The sequence below is a fragment of the Myripristis murdjan genome, chromosome 13 (assembly GCF_902150065.1).
Source record: "Myripristis murdjan chromosome 13, fMyrMur1.1, whole genome shotgun sequence".
Lineage (NCBI taxonomy): Eukaryota > Metazoa > Chordata > Actinopteri > Holocentriformes > Holocentridae > Myripristis > Myripristis murdjan.
The window spans coordinates 36,468,533-36,489,524 of record NC_043992.1 but is presented as its reverse complement, the minus strand read 5'-3'; the positions used below and the strand labels follow the sequence as shown (position 1 = coordinate 36,489,524).

At 42.5% G+C, this 20,992-nt stretch overlaps 1 protein-coding gene across 1 annotated transcript in view; it reads left to right on the top strand.

Annotated features, from left to right (window-relative positions):
• The window catches only part of cog6 (component of oligomeric golgi complex 6), a 31,450-nt gene extending 15,380 nt beyond the window's left edge, over positions 1-16,070 (top strand). The window contains exons 9-19 of the mRNA XM_030067667.1: positions 1,412-1,540; positions 2,867-2,958; positions 4,512-4,576; positions 5,633-5,724; positions 5,828-5,945; positions 7,455-7,586; positions 8,645-8,812; positions 9,421-9,528; positions 12,652-12,705; positions 13,386-13,465; positions 15,463-16,070. Coding sequence (XP_029923527.1) covers positions 1,412-1,540; positions 2,867-2,958; positions 4,512-4,576; positions 5,633-5,724; positions 5,828-5,945; positions 7,455-7,586; positions 8,645-8,812; positions 9,421-9,528; positions 12,652-12,705; positions 13,386-13,465; positions 15,463-15,610 — 1,186 coding nt within the window. The 3' untranslated portion in view covers positions 15,611-16,070. The remainder of the gene's footprint in view (positions 1-1,411; positions 1,541-2,866; positions 2,959-4,511; positions 4,577-5,632; positions 5,725-5,827; positions 5,946-7,454; positions 7,587-8,644; positions 8,813-9,420; positions 9,529-12,651; positions 12,706-13,385; positions 13,466-15,462) is intronic.
• The last annotated feature ends 4,922 nt before the right edge of the window (positions 16,071-20,992 follow it).

The window sequence follows — 20,992 nt, the reverse complement described above, 5'->3', positions numbered from 1 at the left end:
AACAACCAAGGACATAGCCTGAAGCGTTAGGAAATGTTGGTTGCACACAAACCACTGTGTCAACAAAAATAAATGACTAGTAATATTAAAAAAAAAAAAAAAAAAATCAACAATCAGAGGATGAGAGATGGACTTGTTGGGAATAGAGAGAAGGGGAAAAAAACCATTCACTTCTGTAAGGCCTGCAGCCAGTTTCCAGCACTGGGAAGGAAGTGTGGATTATGATTTAAAAATAAAATAAATTGTAGGGGTGCAAATTTAGTGTTTATTTGCCAGTACGAATCTGTTATTTAATAGCTCAATAAAATTGCTCCCAGAAAAGCACAAAATGCCCCTAAAAAGCAAATGAAAGAAATTGCCATCTGGGAAAAAAATGAACACTAATGTGAATGTTGAGAAGTGTCATTTTCTATATCTGAGTCACGGACTCTGATTCATTCCAGCTACTGATTCTTTCCTCATATGGAGAACACTTTCCATATTAAACACCAGAAAATGGGGAATACATTGCAACCTCTTCTAGCGGTTACTTCTTTAATGTGCCCTGTCTGGGATTGTTGTTGTTTTGTTTTGAATTTTGATTGACTGAATCATTCATTCAAATATTTTGTTGGTAAACAAAGGTGTTTTTCTTTGTAGTGATGGAGTCGATTCCCACACACACGTACCGCTACTTTCTAATTGCCCTGCAATAGTTGAAGTAGATGTAAATAATTAAGACAATTACCCATTGATTCCAGTCATTCTAAATGTACAAGGCAAGCGCTAGCTGGGAAAGAAAATGCATGATGAAATAAATTAGTAAATGTTTTTAAAGGCACTGAATCTCAATATCTATGGAAATAATGTGCGCCCTCCAGAAACAGAAATTAATTTTCCACCCAGTTAGAGTGTGGGAGTAGATACAGCAGGACCCATAGATTCCTTGAAGCTCCGTGTGAATTCAGCTTCGTCCTTACAAAGACACAGAAGTGAGTTTCACACGATAGGCTATCAGTGCCACCGTCTTTAACCGAAGATGATTTGTTTTTGTTGCAAACCCTCCCTCTGTCTGTCCCGGGTTGTCGGACATGCACCTGTAATAATGCCCACAAAGTGCCCAAGGTCGTGTTGTGCAGGCTGTGGATGTTGAGGCTGAGGGAGTGGAGACCAGTGTTCCTGCTGCCTTTCTTCAACACTGTCCTCTGTTTAGTCTGACACAGAGCTTTCCACCGCCAAGGAATCAAAACAACCCCAGACTTCTTCCTCCTGGAAAGGCCGCCTGCATTGTTGGTGTATGTCTGTGACTGACCTCCAACACATGGGCTGCATGAAAACACTGTGGGCCCTGGGGTTTTCACACGTTTTTTTTTTTTTTTTTTTTTTGGGTGGGTGTGTTGAATGTTCCCTTCTCTGTGTTTTGTTTGCTCAGGTACACTCTGGATGAGTTTGGTACTGCGCGCAGGTGTGCTGTGGTACGAGGCTTCATCGATGCCCTCACCAGGGGCGGGCCAGGGGGAACTCCACGCCCCATTGAGATGCATTCACATGACCCTATGAGGTACCCATCTGTTCACACGTTGAATTTTTTTTAGCAGTGTTTCCCCCATAAAATTACATCACTTCTATCACAACAAGTGTAACCTATTTTTACCGAGATATATTTTTATGATCAAAGTGACAAATGCGGTTTTGGGCAGAGCAAGAGAAGCACACGGTCACATCTGTACTGTTTCTATAGACATTCGTTGAAAATGCATTGAAAATGATGCAGTTAGGAATCTCCGGGAATTGATGCTGGGGGGGCAAAATTGATTGATAGATTTTTTTTTCCCCCTCTAAGCCAGGCGGCAAATTAAAAAAACGTTTACGGAGCAGTCTTACAAGACATCACACCTAATATTACAATTTGGTTCAGTTGGATGGACATTAATTTTACTATTTAACATGCGATTTTGGTTTCCCTGTCATATCGTGACATATTTCAGTACTGGAAAAAATCCCTATGGATATCATGGTATTGATTTCAATTGTATTGCCCAAGCCCTAAGACAGGCCACTCAGCCTGTTTAATTGTAGGGGAAACACTACATATCTATTGCCTAATCCTAATTTTATGGTATTTTTCTCTCTTTTTTTTTTTCCTGTGTTAAAAAGCTTGTAAATGTTTGTTGCTGTTTTATTTGTTATGTGCAGTGGACTCACTGTGTGATAAAAAAATCTGTTTTCATTTTAAAGAATTAGAGCAAATCCATGTTGGATTGGTGTAAAGCCTCTGAACTGTGGGCCGTCAATCAATCAGTGTCCCCCGGCCAAGTAAAAAACACGCATTCACATCTCCCGGGAACCTTAACTTTTGAGATTGGATTCACAGAAAGGTTCAATTACTGTCATATGTAGTCAAGGGGCGTCCAAGGAGCCTGCCTCTGTTTCCTGCTACACCTCGTCCTCTTCCCCATTCTCCATCTGCCCAGGAGCCAAATGAGACTTTTTCTCGGAATACCAGCCTTGTGTGGAACAGAAAATCACCTCCGCTTTGTAGGAGGCATCGGCGGCTCTGAGAACATCAAGTTCTTTCCCACCTCCCTGTGGCCTTACACACTCACACACACACACACACACATGCACAAACACACACACGCACGCACTCATATATACGCAATCATTTGAGTTAACCTTGCTGTTTTCCTCTGTTATGTAACATCAGATGCAGTGTGTGTGTGTGTGTTTGTGTCGGTGAGTGTGTGTTTGTGTCAGTGTGTGTGTGTGTGTGACCGGGGTGAAACATGATGTTCCGGGCTTCACTGTAGCTGTGGCTGCAACATCGAAAGGTTAGCCCTCAGGTCGGCCCCTGGCTGACACTTTATATGTTATGTCACCCTCTCAGGTATGTTGGGGACATGCTGGCCTGGCTGCACCAAGCCACCGCATCTGAGAAAGAACATCTAGAGGCACTGCTGAAGCAAGTCACGCTGCAAGGTACCACTTTTCCCCCAAACTAGGAATTTACTTCTCTGCTGTCTTCTTCGGCTTCGCTCCAGACCCAAAGCTTTGAATTTCGAGAGGCACGATTACACCTAGACTTTGTTTTCTCGGGGCCCGACCATAGTGGAAAAGTTGAACTTTTGTTGCATTTTTTTTTTTTTTTTTTTTTATTTGGGTTTGTTTGAGTTACCACCGCCCAGTTACAAGCAAACCGGGACTTGTAAACAAAAGTCACATGGGCTCACAAGTAGTTTGTTTATTGGACTTGGAGTTTTGGTAACCTGTCATCCCATGAGGTTAGAGACTTTGGCAGCAAGCAGAGAGTCTAAAAAAAAAAATCTGATCCCAGCCTCTGGAGCTCTGTGTTCTTCAGTTTCTCTGCTGTTCTGTTCATACCAGTTGAGAATGTGGAGATAGCTGAATGGGAGTGATCAGGCGAGACTGTGGTTTGCCCTCGATTAATTTTGCCATGCTCGGCGTTCCAGGCGTGACTCACTGCTGGATATCACACGTCAACGCTGGTCTCCCTACACCCATGAAACCTTGTGTTTTAGGGTTGTTTCCTGTAATTGGGTCAGATTACATTCTCACTCCTCACAACAATTTTTTTTTTTGCAAGGGGTGTTTCAGGCGGTCTCACTCTGGTCATTTGCTGAGTTTGAAAGCACTGTTCTCACCTGGACAAGCGAACCAAACTGAAAGATACATGCACAAGTTCAGGTTTATTTAGAGATCAATATCACTGTTCAGTTCTTGTGTGATCTCTGTTCTTGTTTGTCTTTTTTATTCAAATTTTATTGTATTTTTATATATTTTTTTTAATCTGTTGTATGACTCTTATCTTCTTTTTAAACCTGTCTTTTTCCTCTATTATCTGTATCCTCATTTTAATCCTCATTTTCTTAACCATTGTGTCTTTTATTGTAAATTACTGTGCAGCACTTTGATAAACTTTTTATGTTTTCGAAATGTGCTATAGAAATAAAGTGGATTGGATTGGATTGTTTACAGCCAAAGGGCTTTACATGCTCACATGTTTACGACAAACGGGACGACACACCCGACTTAATCCTCATAGTGGGCAAGAAAAAACTCCCCCAAAAAAACCCAGCTGAACAGGAAAAAATGGAGGAAATCTTGATAAGGATCCCAGAGACAGGAGCCAACATTCCTGGCCAGACAGGTGTGCAGTAGTTGTCGACCCAGTGAGCAAATTACAAACTCAACAGTTGTGAGGTAAATGCAGGAAAACGCCGTAGCAGACAATATGACAACAGAAGCAGCAGGAGGCCTCGACCGAGGCAGCAAACACACCGGCATTCTGTGTATCTCCAAACTGTGTTTATGATAATAACCACAAAACTGTTCAGGGATTGAATCTGAAATTTAAAAAAATAGCAACAACAACTAAAGAGTCCTGATAATGAATATTCTACATTTCTAGTGGTTATAGCCTTATCTGGGCGTCTGGTTGGATGTTTGAGCTGCGTTTCTGTTACTGAATGTCAAATAGCTTTGACTGTCTGTGTGTCCTCCTCCATCTTAAGGTGTGGAGGACAACATGCAGGAGGTGGTGGGACACATCACTGAAGGAGTCTGCAGGCCACTAAAAGTGAGTATCCAGAGAAATTTAAGAACTACTGACCAGCTACAACATGTAACATGTACAAACTTAGGGCCCTATCTTGTGCCACTCGCTATCCGCTGCCACTACCCGCTACCCGCAAATTGCGGATTTAGGAGCTTCCACTATCCCTAAACGGTATCTTGCGCCACCCGCTACCCGCTATCCATTATGCCGACTCCGTCATTTGCGCCTGGAGGTGTGTCCGTGGGCGTGTTTCATGCGCTATCCCTAAAGTTGCTATCTTGCGCACACACTTTAGGGAAAGCGGATAGCTGACCACCCGCTATCCGCTATCCCTAAAGTTTGGGCTGTTAGGAGAGCGCGCCCAGGCGGCTTCAATGAGCGCCCTGACGGAGCCTCGCCACGCACACGGTCGGACTGATACCGGGACGCCGCCGGAATGGACTGAGTATATTACTCATATAGACTGTTTAGAGGAAAGACTGTTTTAATTGGACACTTACGCCAGCACGTTATATTGTTTTATCATAAGCCAGCAGCTGTGCTATATTTTTATTTTTAATATTTTATTTGCCCAATCTACCTTGTCAATAAATTAGTTTACACATAGTTCCCCCTCTGCCTCTTGTGTGTGGTGTGGCCCGGGGATTTTACTCAATCAGTACAACCTTGTGACACGTCCACTTGGACACATGTGGCTCCACCTCCCGAATTAACTCGCCTATAATATAATATATAATATGTATATAAAGCCAACTTGCTTTAGCCTCAGTAGAAGCCCTGAGAAAATCTACCTCCCTCTCTCCATCGCGGGTTTAGGATTTAGGATTTAGGATAGCGCATCCTGCCCTTAAAGGCAATGGCACCTGGCACACTGATTGGTTTAACTGGCGTAACGCCCAAAACACACCTATACATAATATAGCGGGTAGCGCAGGTGTTTTGCGGATAGCGGGAGGTGCGCAAGATAGCAACTTTTACGGGGGAACGCCTCTTCCTAAATCCTAAATCCGCAAATAGCGGGTTTAGGGAGTCTGGCGCAAGATAGGGCCCTTAGCGTGTCATGGATGTGTTTCTCAGGTGAGGATAGAGCAGGTCATCGTGGCCGAGCCCGGCGCCGTCCTGCTCTACAAACTCTCCAACCTGCTGAAGTTCTACCATCACACCATCAGGTATTGTAGCTTGTGTGCTTTCGGAGCTAAACAAGATCTCTGTTGTTGCAGCCGTTTGTACGATCCTGAGTGAGCGCCTCTATGATTTTTTTTTTTTGTCCAGTTCCATCATTGGGACAAGTGTGGCCAGCTTGCTCATCACTATTGAAGAGATGCACATCCTCAGCAAAAAGATGTTCTTCAACAGCTTGAGTCTTCATGCAAGCAGACTCATGGACAAGGTATAAGCATGTTTTGACTATTGTTTGAATAATTAATGATATTCTGTTATAAAGTCGTGCTGTGTGCTTGAACAGGTTGCCTGCAGGTCCTTAAAAAGCCTTAAAATGTCTTCAATTTAAAAGTCTTTGTCTCGTTGCATTCATGAGATTTTAGTTTATTCATCCATTTCTTCAAGTTCTTCTTCACGTGACACATTTCTGATGTTGTAAAACTCTAAGCCTGCTGCTGAACCTGATAATGGCCTTACATTTACCTGCCTCACTTACCTATTGGGAAAACAAATATTGTATGTTTGTCCATCTCACTTTATACTTGCGTGTCATACTTACCCATAAAGAGAAATCAAAGACAGCCCTTGCACAGCATTTAGTCGTCTCAAGATCTGTGGAAAATAAGTTATGGTTATAGTTATTACAGTAGCGCTTTCCTGTCTGCAGTATTTCCACCTAAAACCCAACCTCTGCACTGGATCAAATATACAGCGCTTAGCTTTAGACTTACTGGACTTGGGATTTGAATAAGAAAAAGATTTGTACAAAAAGTCGTAGGTTTTGTTAAAAAATATCTTGAAAATGTCTTAAAAGGCATTACATTCAATTCTGACAGCAGATACCCTGTTGAAGGTGAAGTCGGCTGCTTGTGTCTACATTCACATTCTGTGTTTATCCAGAGTGACAAACAGTGATTGCATCAATAGAACGCACTTCAATTCCATGATCACCGAAAATTAGATAGAACCAAAACAGTTTTTTTTTTTTTTTTTTTTTTTAACCATAGAGAGATCATGTTCAAAAGACACAAAATAAGGGCTAAGGAGAGAGATGCAAGCCTCTTTTTGCTTGAATTCTTTTTTTAGTCAGACATGGTTCACTGTGTTCTTTCATAAAAACTGTTAAATGACGGTGCAGAAGTTCAGCATTGCGCCCTTTGGATACATACTGTGTACTTCTACTTCCGCCTCCAAACCCTCAAAGACAACAAGGCTATTTCAGGGGCCCTTGTGCTTGTAAACAGTTTTTTTCTTTCTTTCTTTCTTTTTTTTTTTTTTTCTTTTTTGCCCGCTGGCCAACATGGCGAAAGCTGGCTGTCAAAAAAACACCAGCCCAGTTACCAGTTCTTTAAATTGGCGTCCAAATATACCTCAGCACGAGTAGGAGCACTTCCTCATAACACGCTGGCTGTGTCCTGATCAATAGCAGTAACAAGAATTATCCCCATAGCTTGGTGTTAACGAAATTGGAGGCCCTCAGGGTTTTAGTGTCAATTCCAGCTAATACCAGGAACACAGCTTTCTCATAATCTGCTCCATTAGGTGGACAAAGGTGGCCGGGCCCACTCGTGTGATGTGTGTTCAGAGGCCAGTGAAATGAAAACCTTCTTAATTAAAAAGCTCTTCTCAGTGTGTGAACAATCTGCGGCACACAGTCGGAGGGCGCATGTATGGCCCGACGTGCTCCTCATTAACGCCTTACACCTTGTCCTCTTCCTGGTCCTGTCGGCCCGGGCAGGTGGAGCTGCCTCCTCCGGACCTGGGTCCCACAGCCTCCCTCACCCAGACCTTGTCCCTGCTCAGGGAGGTGCTGGCCTCCCACGACTCCTCAGTCGTTCCTCTGGATGCCCGACAAGCTGACTTTGCCCAGGTAAAGGCACATTTCCACAAGGGCTGTCATGTTCAGTCAGTTCGGGTTGTGTTGCAGTTTTTGGGTCACAATTTCAGCTTTGGTGCGGGAGAAAAAAAACTTTTTTTTTTTCATTCAGAGCTTTGGGATATCAGTATGAAATCAGCAATATTATTTGAAAGGCAAAGTTTTCTTAGATTATTTAAAACAAATATAAAAATAAATTCAGTACATTCATTAATTCATCAGGTGAGTGTGTGGTTAGTGTTTGTAACAGTGCACTTTGTAGGCTGTACTGTCTATTGAACAGTTTTTTTTTTTGAGGTTCGGTTTTGCACCCCTCGTTCACACAGTAATGTCAGGGAAGGACACAGAAAGTTCAACTTTCCTGTAGGGCTGTGAATCCCTGGCTTACCACTCATTCAGTTTGATTTGTGATTCACTTGTGGGCGATTCAGTTTTCAATTTTTGATGCTGTTCAGTTTGTTTCAAGCTGGTAAACTGTCATTTGAGTCGATGATTTGATTCAGTACTTTTAAACCAAAATGTTTCTATCATTAACAGGTTTGTGCAATAATCTCTTTCTTCCAATTTGTGAAAAAAATCAGACAACAGTATTAGTTTAAGATTATCTACTCTATTGAAAAAAAGTTTTAAAAAATAAAAAAATTGCTGTTTGATAGTGTTCTGCTCTCACCACAACACTACTGTAGGTCTTCAGTTTTAAGGATCATGAATGAATCGAGCATTCAGCATTTTATACTGATTCAGGTCAAAGTCAGAGCAGTTTGTTCTGACGTTTATTTCCTTTAGCGGATTGATTAATCTGAATCAGCAGAATTTATTTATAATTGATGTAATGCATCGATGCAATCAGTGAATCACTACACGACTGCTGTCCTGCCCTTATTGCCAAATTCTGTCTGGTTAGTGTTCATGGAAATCTAATCTAGAGGTTATAAGTATGCTAATATTTCTTCTTCATCATCTTGTTCATGTTTGGTGTTCATCAGGGGTCGCAGTTTTTCACTGTGTGGTGTTGTAAGCCTCTGTATTTCCTCTGTGCTCTTCTGTCCAAGGTCTTGTCTTGTATCTTGGATCCCCTCCTGCAGCTGTGCACTGTGTCGGCCAGTAACCTTGGCACCGCTGACATGGCAACCTACATGGTCAATTCCCTGTACGTGATGAAGACCACCCTGGCTCTCTTTGAGTTCACGGACAAGAGGCTTGAGATGCTAGAATTCCAGGTACCGCTCTCTTTCTCTTTGACTATTTTTCTTTCAGTGTAATTAACTATACACACAGTAATTAGGAACTTGACCGTCGCATTATGTTTCACATGTTTTTTGCAAGCTATTTATGTTTAATTCAATTGCAGTTAGCCCAGTGGCATTCCTTTCCCAAACTCTTTAGCTTAAATCAAATTATAATGCTCTTCACCTTCTTGAAGCAGGACATGACAAATTTAATTATGAAACACTTTTCATGTTATCTAACGCACCCGCTTGGATTTACGGTCAGCATATGTCTGTGCATAGGAGTATTGTGTATTAAAGTTAATGTATTCTGATTCCTTTCATTGAAAGCCATAGAGACCCAATCTTCTATTAAAATTGTTAAATTGCTGTGCCATAGAAAGGAGTGTGTCACATATTGTTGTTCGTGCTCAAACGCTCCATCTATCCCACTATTTTTAGCACATCTTTTGTAACTGAGCACCACAAGAGCTCCTGTGGAAGTTTCATTATCAATAGCACAGTGCTTCTCCATTACCATAAGTACCATTGGTTCACAAAGCAGGCTTGAATTGGATTCTGAGAACCCCCCCACCCCTTCTGTCTCTCACATTTTCTAGATTGAAGCTCACCTCGACACTCTGATCAACGAGCAGGCGTCCTATGTGCTGACCAGAGCCGGGCTCAGTTACATCTACAGCTGTGTCCAGCATCACAATGCCGAGCAGGTCTCACATGACACACTCACCCACACTTTGTCACACTCGCTCACATGTTTTATTCTATTCACATCCACATTCGCTGCTGCTTCACAGCATTCAGTCTTACTGGGATTCACATAGAAATGGTACATTGTGCCAGAACAGTCCGTTAGCATTATCCACACACATACTCACATCTGCCCAACTAAGACATCTGAGCAAGACGAGCTCCTCCATAATAAATGATAATTGAAAGAAATAACTTATTGTCTATTGTTAAGAGCAAGTCCAGGGTGTTTCCCCGCCTTCTGCTGAATGAGCACTGGGACGCTGCAACACCAACTACAGCCTGGAAAATGAATAAATAAATAAATGCAGTCCAAAAAGTACTAAAAGGTGCATTTCTAATGCAAAATCATTATATACAGTAATCAATAATATGTGATAAGTATGTAATAAGTGTGTAATAAGTATTTAAGTATTTAAGGAAAATAAAAAGCTAACTTATGAAAATAACAGTATATATTTGCACATCCTGTTATAGCTATTAAGTAGCAAACATCAACAGATGAATAAAACATCTGCTGAATTTATACTAGACTCCATCTACAGTCATTTGTGCACATTCTGTTATAATCAGAATTTAAAACGACTTTTGCTGTGTCTGGGTAGTAAATTTAATTTGTTCATTGCGTGAAACACAACTGTGCTTTGAAGTGATGTAGTCCTTGACTTTGGCAGTTGAAGCATACCTCCTGTAGCCTGTCGAGAACAGCAGTCATGCTTGTCTGAACTGAATGATACATCTTTATACAGGACAAACGGCGTCTTTGGAGTCTTTTTTTCTTATAAATACATGTTATGAATGAAATAGTCTATATTTAATGCTTTACTGGGGGTTATTACAGAACAGTTGTCCTAGTTTTGGCATGGTGATAGCAGTCAGTGATGTTACTCAAACAGTGTTAAACAGTGGGAGAGCTCCTCCTTGCTATGTAAAGAGTTCTCTGTGCAAAACGATGTCACCAGAAAAACAAACAAATCGGCATTGACCGTAATGTTGTCATAACCGGCCTCGTCACAAATCAGCAAGTCATTTATCATTTTAAATTTGCATGAGCCTGCTGGGGGGCAGCAGCCACTCTTAATTCTTGGTAGGAGCTCTCTAACAAGCACTACCAGCCAATCAGTACCCAGCAGCTTATTAATAATGAATGAGTGTCTGCAAAATATTTTGTTAGAATGCAGGGGTAAGGGAAGCCATGGAAAATGGGTTATCTAAAATATTTCCTCATGATTTTCTTCCATTTAAATTCCATTGTTCTGTTTTAGACAGCAGTTAATCCTATAAAATTGCCCCCAAAATGACAACAATACTTTGCCTTTAGCGTGGGTATACAGTACTTATGCATAATAAGAAAAATAGCTCTTTATCCACAACCAAGTGCCATGCATGCTGCTCTGTTCACTTTGTAGTTTTCTTATGGTCCTTGCACAAACTCACTGAAACTACACAGCTGTAGAAATTGGTCCCTTTTCTCACATCTCTCTTAATGGGCTCTCTAATGGTCCCTTTTTATATCTTACTGACTTGGACCGTATTCTTTACACAACCTATTTGGTCTTTACAATAGCTATTGCTATGGTTACCACATGGCCAAAGCCTTCATTAGGCATAATAGCATTTTGTCAGATTTTCATATGTAGGAGAGAAGGATGGAGACAAATCGTATTACTTTCTATTAAAATATATTAGCTTTTACTGCGGCGTCTCCGGCAGATGAAAGAGCTGATGCGCCAGAGGTTTCTTCCTGCTCATGCCTCTCCCGGTTTAACACACTGTGCCACTGGGCTGTCTGAGACCCATAGTTGTGGTTTAGCAAGTGAGCCCTGGAACTCCGGGTCGTGTCAGGACACACCACACCCTGCTCCTGCTGCAGCTCAACGCAAAGCTGGATCGAGATCTGTCGCTCTTTAAGTAGACCTCTTCTGTCCTCGAGTGCCCTATTATATTTACTATCTTTGTTCGGCTCGCCCCCTCTGTTTTCTATAACGGTTTCCCTCAAATGGTGTTTTGTCTCAGCGGGCTGTCTGACCAGTGAGGGTAACGCTGTGCGATCGAGGGCACCTCACATGTCAGCGGTCGAGAGTAATGTACATTTTTGTAGCTGTTGTTGTCCTGAGACATAATTCTGTTAAGAGGTATTAGCCTTTTGTCCCTATAACTGTTAAACTTCTTATCCCTGTGATCCGGGACAGGCCATTCAGCTAAGATAAACAACTCTCACCTAAGGCTACGAGCAAGGGAACAGCGATTATAAAATAGTGTTCCACCGGCCGCGAACTAGAAGCTGATTTTCTGGACTCATAGTATTGGTTTGGTAATGTGCCCGCTGCGCTATAAAAATCACTCTAGGCTCTGCTCTGCTGCTTTGACCCTTGCACTCTCTGCTGTCGGCTGCTTGTAATGTCGGCAATTTAGCCATTTAAGCTTGATTTAATGTAGTTGCTCTTCATAATCAGTGTCAGCAAATTGCCTCAAATGCAACTGTTGTCATGTTCACAAAGAGGTTCGCTGTCCACAGGGTTTTTATCTTCTTAGTTTTAGCACGTTCATTTTCATCTTTTGGGGCTGAATGTTGCATGTTCGCAAATCAGGACTGATGAGTCCAAGACCATAGCATTCACAACACATAAATTATTATTATTATTGTTTGTTTTTTTTTACTTTATTTATAATCTTTTTTTTTTTTTTTTAGTAGGTTAGGACAGTGGCCTTTACCATTTATTCAGTCCACCTTTTTGTGTCATGAAGGCTCTTTTGGGGTAATACTGCTTCTGCAGATTAGCATAATAGGCTTACACGAGGGCGGTGGGTGTTTTCTTTTACTTTTTCTGCAAGAAATAAAAGATTTTTCAGTGAACTTAAGTGCCTCCGTTCATTTTTAGCATGCAGTGAGACAGGCAGCCGTGGGTGAAACGCTCTCAGGGCCTCCTGCAGACCTGGCTGAATGAAAGACCTCAGCCACTTAACCTTTGTTTGAATCTGCGACTGACCATTCACCGTGATTGATGTTCCACTACTGTGACTGCTGTGACCTTGAGAGACACTCTAAACTCACTCTAAACTCTCCTTTTTTCATGTCCTAGGGCCCACTATCCAACCTCCCCAGCATGGATAGCTCCTCTCTGAAAGCGGCAATGGTGAGTTACATTATACATGTGCGATACTGATTCAAGGACTACTTTTCCCCCAAAACGTATGCATTTTAAATCACCTGTGCACTCCAAGTCGTCGTGAATGTCCAATGAAAAAAAGGTTTCCATTGCGTGCATCACAGAGGATCTGTGTTAGAAAAACTGTAGCCTTTTCTGTTTCAAAATATCACAGTTTCCATGCAGCGTAATCCAAGTCTGCACTCTCTCGTTGTATGTTCCAAACCAATGTACTTTAACAAAAAAAAAAAAAAAAGCCAAATAAACCACTTACAGAAAATAAGTCATGCAGTAGCACCTGTACGCTGCTGGCCTGAAAACCCGCCTCCAGTTTGTTCACTGGAGTCCTTCTCACTCACTGGCTGCACTGGCATCTGACGCGTAACTAAACCAGAAGTGGTTTATTTAGCTTTTTTTTTTTTTTTTACCATAGTTACATTGGTTTAGCCCAGCTCCAAACAGAAATGGCAAAATGTTTTTGCAACCTCTGTTCTGAAAAAAGGTATAAGATTAAAACAGTTTTTTTTTTTTGTCAGACGTTCCAGGCCACTCGAGGTGAACGAACGATCCAAGAGAAATAGTTTTTGGATGACGCGTGATAAATCATGATATAAATACTACTACTACTTCACCCGTCACCCACTTACCCCTGTTCCGTCTCCCAACAGGTCCAGTTTGATCGGTATTTGTCGTCACCTGACACCCTCGTCATGCCGCAGCTCAACTTCTTGCTCAGTGCGGCCATCAAGTGAGTTCCTGTCCCTAAATTTGATGTGGTCGCTCCGTCTGTTCAGGGAAAGATAACACACATACAAATGTTCAGGTTTCAAGTGAAATGTTTACCGGACTGCATAGTGTTTCAACCGGGTAAAGAGCATACAGGAAGTAATAAAAATAGGCTGGAAGCATTGACCCAGTAATGTTCAGCACCCATTAGGTCCCCAGATGTAATACGATCATTACTCCATTCCAAACAAAACACTTCACTAAACACACGGCGAGTTTGGATGCTAAATTGATAACGCCGCCGACACATTGGCAGAGTACTCGGCAGGGCTGCATGTATTTGTCTTGCTGATCAGAAAATGCACATGCTTTTAGCCGGATCTGGCCGCGGCATCGGAGGGCTCTCTCTGTGAGTCACGTTTACTGGGAAGTGCGGCAGGCTTGAGGAGCACTCTCTGTACCTCAGGTTAATGTTCTCTATTAATGGACATGGGAGGACTGATGGGCAGGACGCCATTAATTAGCTTCTGGTCCATTTCTCACTCACATTCATTCCCTGAAATCATTCCTCCTCTCGTTTCTTTCTCCTGTTTTTCCTCCCTCTGTCTCTCTCTCTCTGCGTCTCCACACACATAAATACGCCGAAAAAACCCGTCAAGCGCTCTGAAAACACACTCCTAGGCCGTACAAATAATGGAGATCCACTTTTAGACTCCCTTCATTTCACATTTCATGTCGGATAGAGACGGCACTGTGGTTCTGTGTCCTCTGTGGGCCAATTAAAATGATGGATCTCAAGAGCCTGACTGGGATACGACTGAGGCGCTCCCACTGTGTCCTTGAGTCCTCTCTCAGGGCTCTTCAGGCTGACTATTCCACGCTCCGCTCGCACTTCACCGGTAAGATCAGCCATATTATGTCTGTGCTGCAGCGTTGCACACGAAGTCGACCTGCGCTGGGAAAGCCCCGCAAAAATGATAGCAAATAGTATCAAAGTGCGATGAAACAGAGAGAGAGGAGGTGCGGTCGCCGGTCTGTGTGGGAGAGAAGAAAACTTACAAAACCTAATCTTGCAAAACATTCTCGCCTAAAAATAAACAAGAAGAAGTCAGGTTGAACGGACACAGCTGGATTGTGTGACAGAATTAAACTAAAAAGTGAATCAATTTGGTGGAAAAGTTTAGATTTTGATTTAGAGAAATAACACGGGGGGAAAAGGTGCTGCAATTTTAAATAAACACAAACAATAAAAAATAATTTAATTAAAAGTCATTTCAGGAAACTTTAAGGTTTAGTCAAAATTTCTTGATTTAAAAAAAAAAAAAAAAAGATCAATAGGAATTATTTTGGGGGTATTTCCTCTCATCTGAGCAACTCTTTAGATAGCTTCTGCATTTTTTTTTTTTTTTTTTTTTGCACATTGCTTTTTGCACACTGGGTTGTACTTAGATCTTATTCTGTTGTACTTAGATCTTATTCTTTATTTTTTATTTTTTATTTATTTAATCTGTAATCTGTGGATACTGCTGAAAAACTGCGAATTTCCTGTGGGATGAATAAAGTATCTATCTATCTATCTATGTATCTTTTAGATGAAGCAAACAAAAAAACAGCAACAGAGTCTTGCCGGGAGGAAAATTGTTTCATTTAAAGGAGACTTTTCCTCACCAGAGGAGCGTGGGCTGTTGAGGCTCAACACTTGGTGCTTCCTCACCACCGGTGTGATGTGCGTCCATAGGTGGCAGTGTGCACCACATCCTGCCGCTCATTGTTTTGACACAGTAGGGGCACACAATGGTCAATGAACAAAAAAATGTAATTAGGACAAATTCTTACAGTTGGCTCTCATGGCTGACTTGATCTCAGCCCCCGGTCGGCGACTAATAACAACAGCCCTGCTTCTCTGAGTTAGACGAGATAAGTGGGGAGACCTACTTAAAAAGCCCACTCATCCCCTCGCCTCCTAATTTTTCTGTCAGTCTCATCTCTGAGTGTCCTCTCGCCCGTGTTTGTGTGCAGGGAGCAGATTTTCAGGCAGTCGACGGAGCTGGTGTGCCGAGCGTACAGAGAGGTGTACACGGCGGTGACCAGCCCCGCCAACGGCTACAAGGACGCCGAGAGCCTGGTGCCCCGGTCGCCACAGCAGGTCCAGACCCTGCTGTCCTGAGAGACACGGCCAAAACCAGCGGGCACGCATCGGCCCGGGACGCTGTGAGGGCCATGTAAAGTATTTGTATAATAACACAAATGTAAATAATCGAAGCTGTACTTAATGTATGGTTTATTTAGGGTTTATTTAGGGTCTTTTTGGGGGGGGTTGGTCATTGATGGACAGAAACATGTCTTTTATGGAGGCTGTGTGCATGAATGTTGTATATTCATACATTTCTTTATCTTATTACCTTCTCTCTCTTTACTGGGGTCCATAATTGTACACAGCAATGTTTTTTTTTTTTAATTGATGATATGAAAAGAAAATATATAAAATGAACTGAAATTTGTCCTTATTTCTGCATCTAAAATTTTAAACCATAATATCTCCAGGAACTCAAGACACTTCACGAGAAAATCTAGACTAAACTATTTTAGGTCGTACTGATAAAACGCTAAATTTGTCTCATTGTCTGATTTGGCTTTTCAATAAATGTCAGCCAGGGGGTAAAGGCGGTTATTTTGGCTGCTCCTAAATCAAATCACTAAAGTTAAGTGCTAAATTAAATCTGTGCTTCACAGAAAGGATGACAGTTTGAATCCACAAGGATTAATTGGGCCACAATTGCAAAAGTCCAGGGGTGGACAAAAATAGTCAGATTATTAAACAAAATATTTCCCTTTTTTTTTTTTTTTGGACATGTCAAAGGGTTATTTGTCTTTTTGGCTACGTGCCACATACAGATCAGTGCATTTTGATTTCTAAATGACCTCAGATTTAAAAAAAAAATAGGGATCAGTCTGTATTTTCTCTCCAAGTTCGATCCCAGTATCACTGTTTATCTTGTCCAGCTCCGTCAAAGTAAATACCACAAAACCCGAGAGTTATCATGATATTGTATAATACGATATCAGGGAACACTTGACACCACCCTGCCTGCATGACTCTCAATAAGCCAGCAGTAAAACAATACAGATAAGTGAATATTGATCTGAGACGCTGTTCTGGTCTCTGACCTGAGAGGCACCATTTCATTTTCTGCTATCTGACAGCAGGGTTCATGATAGCGGGCCCGGTCTTGGCAGAACTACCAGCCCCGACTCCCAGGATTTCCCCAGTTCACCGGATGTTGCTCGGATATCATTGGCTAGGACACTGAGTACTGGGAATAAATGGAATATTACAAAGTTTAGCATCTGGAAGGCTCTCTGAAGTCCTTTAAATAGAACAGCCCTCTGTTCCACTGCCGCTTGGCTCTGGTCAGATACCACCAAACTGGATTCCTGTGAGTGTTTTGCTCAGCGCTCACACACACACAGAGAGAGAGAGAGAGAGAGAGAGAAGACGGGATGACTTTTAGTTCTTGGAAAGCTGGATTATTGAGTAACAAGATGATGTTCATGTGTAACAACAGACGCTCTGCGCAGCCTCGTTCAGTATTGTCATACGTTGTGTGTGAATACATGTGGGCCTGTAAATCCCAGCACGTGACGGCTCTCTCCTGCCGCCGGCGACGCTAATGAGCTGGCAGATGTGCGGGGTGATCGAGTCACCACTTAGAGGCAGGTAGTGGAGAGCGGGGTGGCAAACATTCATCCAATCATCCGCTCCATATGACAGCGGTCACTAAGCTCTTGCCTGTTGAAGCATGAGGCCGGCAGGAATCTGGGTTAAAGGATAAAACAGGCGTTCCTGATGTATTGAAGCGCCAGTGGCCGGTGCTGAACGCCTGTGTGCAGCTGACAGGTGTCATCTGTTGCCTCAGCAGGATCTCCGAATTGAATCTCACTCAGACAAATGCGATTCAAGATTTATTTCTTTATCGACGCACCGACACGATTGAGTGGAATCTGTTCTGGCAGCTTTTTTAATAGTGGGAGAAAGGCATCACATAGGGCACGAAACACTGAGGACACAACTTAAATCCTCCACTTGAGTTTGGTTCTACTGTCTTATACTCAAGAAAGAATCGTCTGGATGGATGATGAATGGATGAATGGAAGATAAATGAATGAAGGGTTACGACGGCTACCGCTGAGGCGCCCAGTAACTCTTAGAGATGCATCTGAAACATAATTCGTCAGTCACGTCTGTAATGATGTGATACTGTCTTGTGTCTGTCATGCATATTTCTTCAGGGAAATGCAGGACACAGTGTGGAAAAACAGGCAGGATGCCACCGCGTGAATTCATCTTCTCCCATTGTGAGCCTCTACCTCTGCAGACGCCCCTGCATTGTAAAGAACCGCAATTAAACAAGAGGAACGGTGGAATTTCCGGGTAGAAACAAGTGTTTTTTGTTTTTTTTTCTTTATTTAATTTCTGAAACACACTGAGAAAAGTAAAATAATAATAACAATAATAATGATAATAATGCATTTTTTAAAAAAAAAATTCTGAAACACACTGAGAAAAGTAAAATAATAATAATAATAATAATGATAATAATGCATTTTTTTAAAAAAAAAATTCTGAAACACAGAAAAGTAAAATAATAATAATAATAATAATGATAATAATGCATTTTTTTTACATTTCTGAAACACACTGAGAGAAGTAAAATAATAATAATAATAATGATAATAATTCACATTGTCCCTTTTTTTTTTTTTTTTTTTTTACAAAACTAAACTTGTTCACAAGCCAATAGCTGAGAGGAGAATTAGACCAGATTTCCAATTAGGTGCAAGTAATTAGACAGAGATCATAAACAGCAGGAGCTTGGGAACATGTTGTGATTTGAAAAAAAAAAACAAAAAAAAAAACTTTATCAGTACCGGTGTGAGCAAAATGTGTTCTTTTACTTTCCAGGTTTTATCTTTGCGTGCGGTGATAATGTACAGTCAGATAGGAAGTTGTTAGGAAATCAATTATGAACCAATGGACTTTGGTCCTCCACAAAATGAGGACATTGCTGGGTGGATGGTGCGAACACGTTATCTGTTTTGCTTATGTGTTTTGGTATTTCACAAACCGTCCCGCTGTGCTGGGCTGTGCTAGCTGGGCACGGAGCGTTACGTCCTTTTGTTAAACATTGATCACAAACTTTATGGAGTGTCAGTCCCAAGAAATTTGTTTTATTGTTCCATCGCTCGGTACGGTGTTCGGCGCTACTTTGAGATGCTTTTATTTTGTGGAGTCCATGAAATTCGCTCCATTTGAAAGAGCTTTTTCAGTCCCGCCATCACCCAAACATTCCTTATTAAGCCCATTTGAATAAAGGCCGTGGTTAAGCAACATTCGCACTATGCGTTGCGGAGTATGGGACATAATCACCCATCTCATTGTGAGGCTCAAATCACATCTCCTTTCGCATAATTACATGTCTGCTTTGCGCTCGTCATCGGGAGAGGTTACCTCGTGTCAAACTTCCCTCTCTTTGGAATCCATTATGTAATTTGTCTATTAGCGGCACCGAAAAGGGGGACACTGTGAATTACTGACCTGAAACAGGAGTGCGGAGTAATTAATTCGCTTTTGATTCTCTTGTTGTTGCCGTCGCCCTCATCAGCCGCGCATTCAGCGCGCTCCTGCGGGGCCTCGAGAAACTCACTCTCAGAGCCGCCACGAAAAGTCAGCATCGACCGCTCGTCGTTTTTTTTTTTTTACATGTAAGACACACAGTTATTAATGCACGTCCATCTGGCGTTGCTATTGACAGACATACTCCCTGGCTGACCAGATGCACGTCCAGGTGGCCCGATAAGCAAAGCCATATCAGACGGCAGTGTTTTAGTGAGTTTGTGGCGCTGAGAAAAGAGTGGGAAAAAAGACTCTCTCTGTGAGCGGAGATTAAGCCGGGGACGGAGCTGCCTTTGCCCTCAGCTTGTTGGAAAAGCTCGGACCCCCCGATGGTGCCCCAGAATGCTTGTACAGTATTGCGTGTGGCTGCTTGTGATACTTCATTGTGTAAGCCTTTCCCTCCCAGCAGAAACATGTTTGCTTTGCCGATACGAACACTTTGTACAGATTCCCGGGCCGTACACAAACACGTTCAATAATTTCCAAATTGTGTCATTCAGGATCAGATGGGGTCCCTTGTTGTTGCTGGCGTTTTTTCCTCGCTCGTCTCACGTTTCTCCTCGCTGTTGCTATACAGGAAATCTCTGACTGAGCATTAAGGGCCGGTTGGGGAACTTGTGATTTGCCTCGCTGGGAGTCCATTTCCCACAGTTATTAATGAATATTTCAGAAGCAAACACCATTTAGCTGCTACCGTTTAAGATTGTCGGTTTCTCCGCAAAGACAATGCAAGCGAATGTATCGAACCTGCGAGACAGACAGACCTATTCACACCAACAGAAGAGAGAACATGTAACAAATTCACCATGACTAATCCCTCTGTGAGTAATTCAACATGCTGTCGATTATTAGTCACCCGGAGAGCGCTGTCTCCCCTCTCATTGGTCCAAATTGTCTCTGAACATGCCGAGCGCTTCTTCAAAGAACAATCCTGTGACTTCCATCCCGACACAAGAGAGCAGGACCGGCGTTCAGAACGAGTGCGGTATTATTTTTATGCACAGAGAATGGGCTTGTCCCGGTGGTCACGGCCGCAGACCCGGTCACCTCCCCCCCCTCCGGCTCAGGGGACAGTAAACAAATCGTGAGCACGAGCCCGAAGCCGCCTCACACGCCGCTCTGTTTTGATGCCGCAGCGCGCGGGCGGTGATGCAACGGCGGCGGACTGTTGACATGTTCCTCTGTGAGGGACTGCACAGTCAGGTGGCGGCGGAACCTGCAGCACCGTCGAGGGGAAATGCGAGCAAGAGGGTTCTGCATACACACTGGGAGGCGTGTCCATGATGCGTGCTGTTTTTAAATTCTAGTCGAGATCCAACAGTTTCCAAAGATACCAAACACATCCTGCTGAATCACAGAGAAATGTGTATAACATGATGCACAAGTCATTTAGATATAGATAGATATTTTCTATTCTATATGTGTGATGGAGCTTCAGATGGAGAATATCGATGTGCCATCGCTGCACAATATGGATTTTTGTCTCCTTAACCTTAAAGCTACTTTGTTTACAATTATCGGTGCTTTGTAAGAGAGAAGTTTGAAGCGACTTAAGGGGAAATTTAAGGGAAAATCAGAGTTTAAGGGGCTAGTCGTTAACATATACGGTCAAATCAGCTGTGGTCAAGGTGATTCGTCGCCTCTGTGTCACACCCGTCCTTGTGCTTCTCAACATGAAAACTACATTTCTCATAAACTCTCCGTCACGACATTAATATTGTTGACCCTCCCTCTAAAGTCACTCTGATGATGATAATAGAGACATAATGCAGCTTTTTTCTTCCTCATTGGCCTTTCCCTCAACCGCCTGTCGCTGCCAGAAACGTTTGCACCGGAGGAAGCCGTGCCCTCCGCCTGATCTGTGCCATAAAGCAA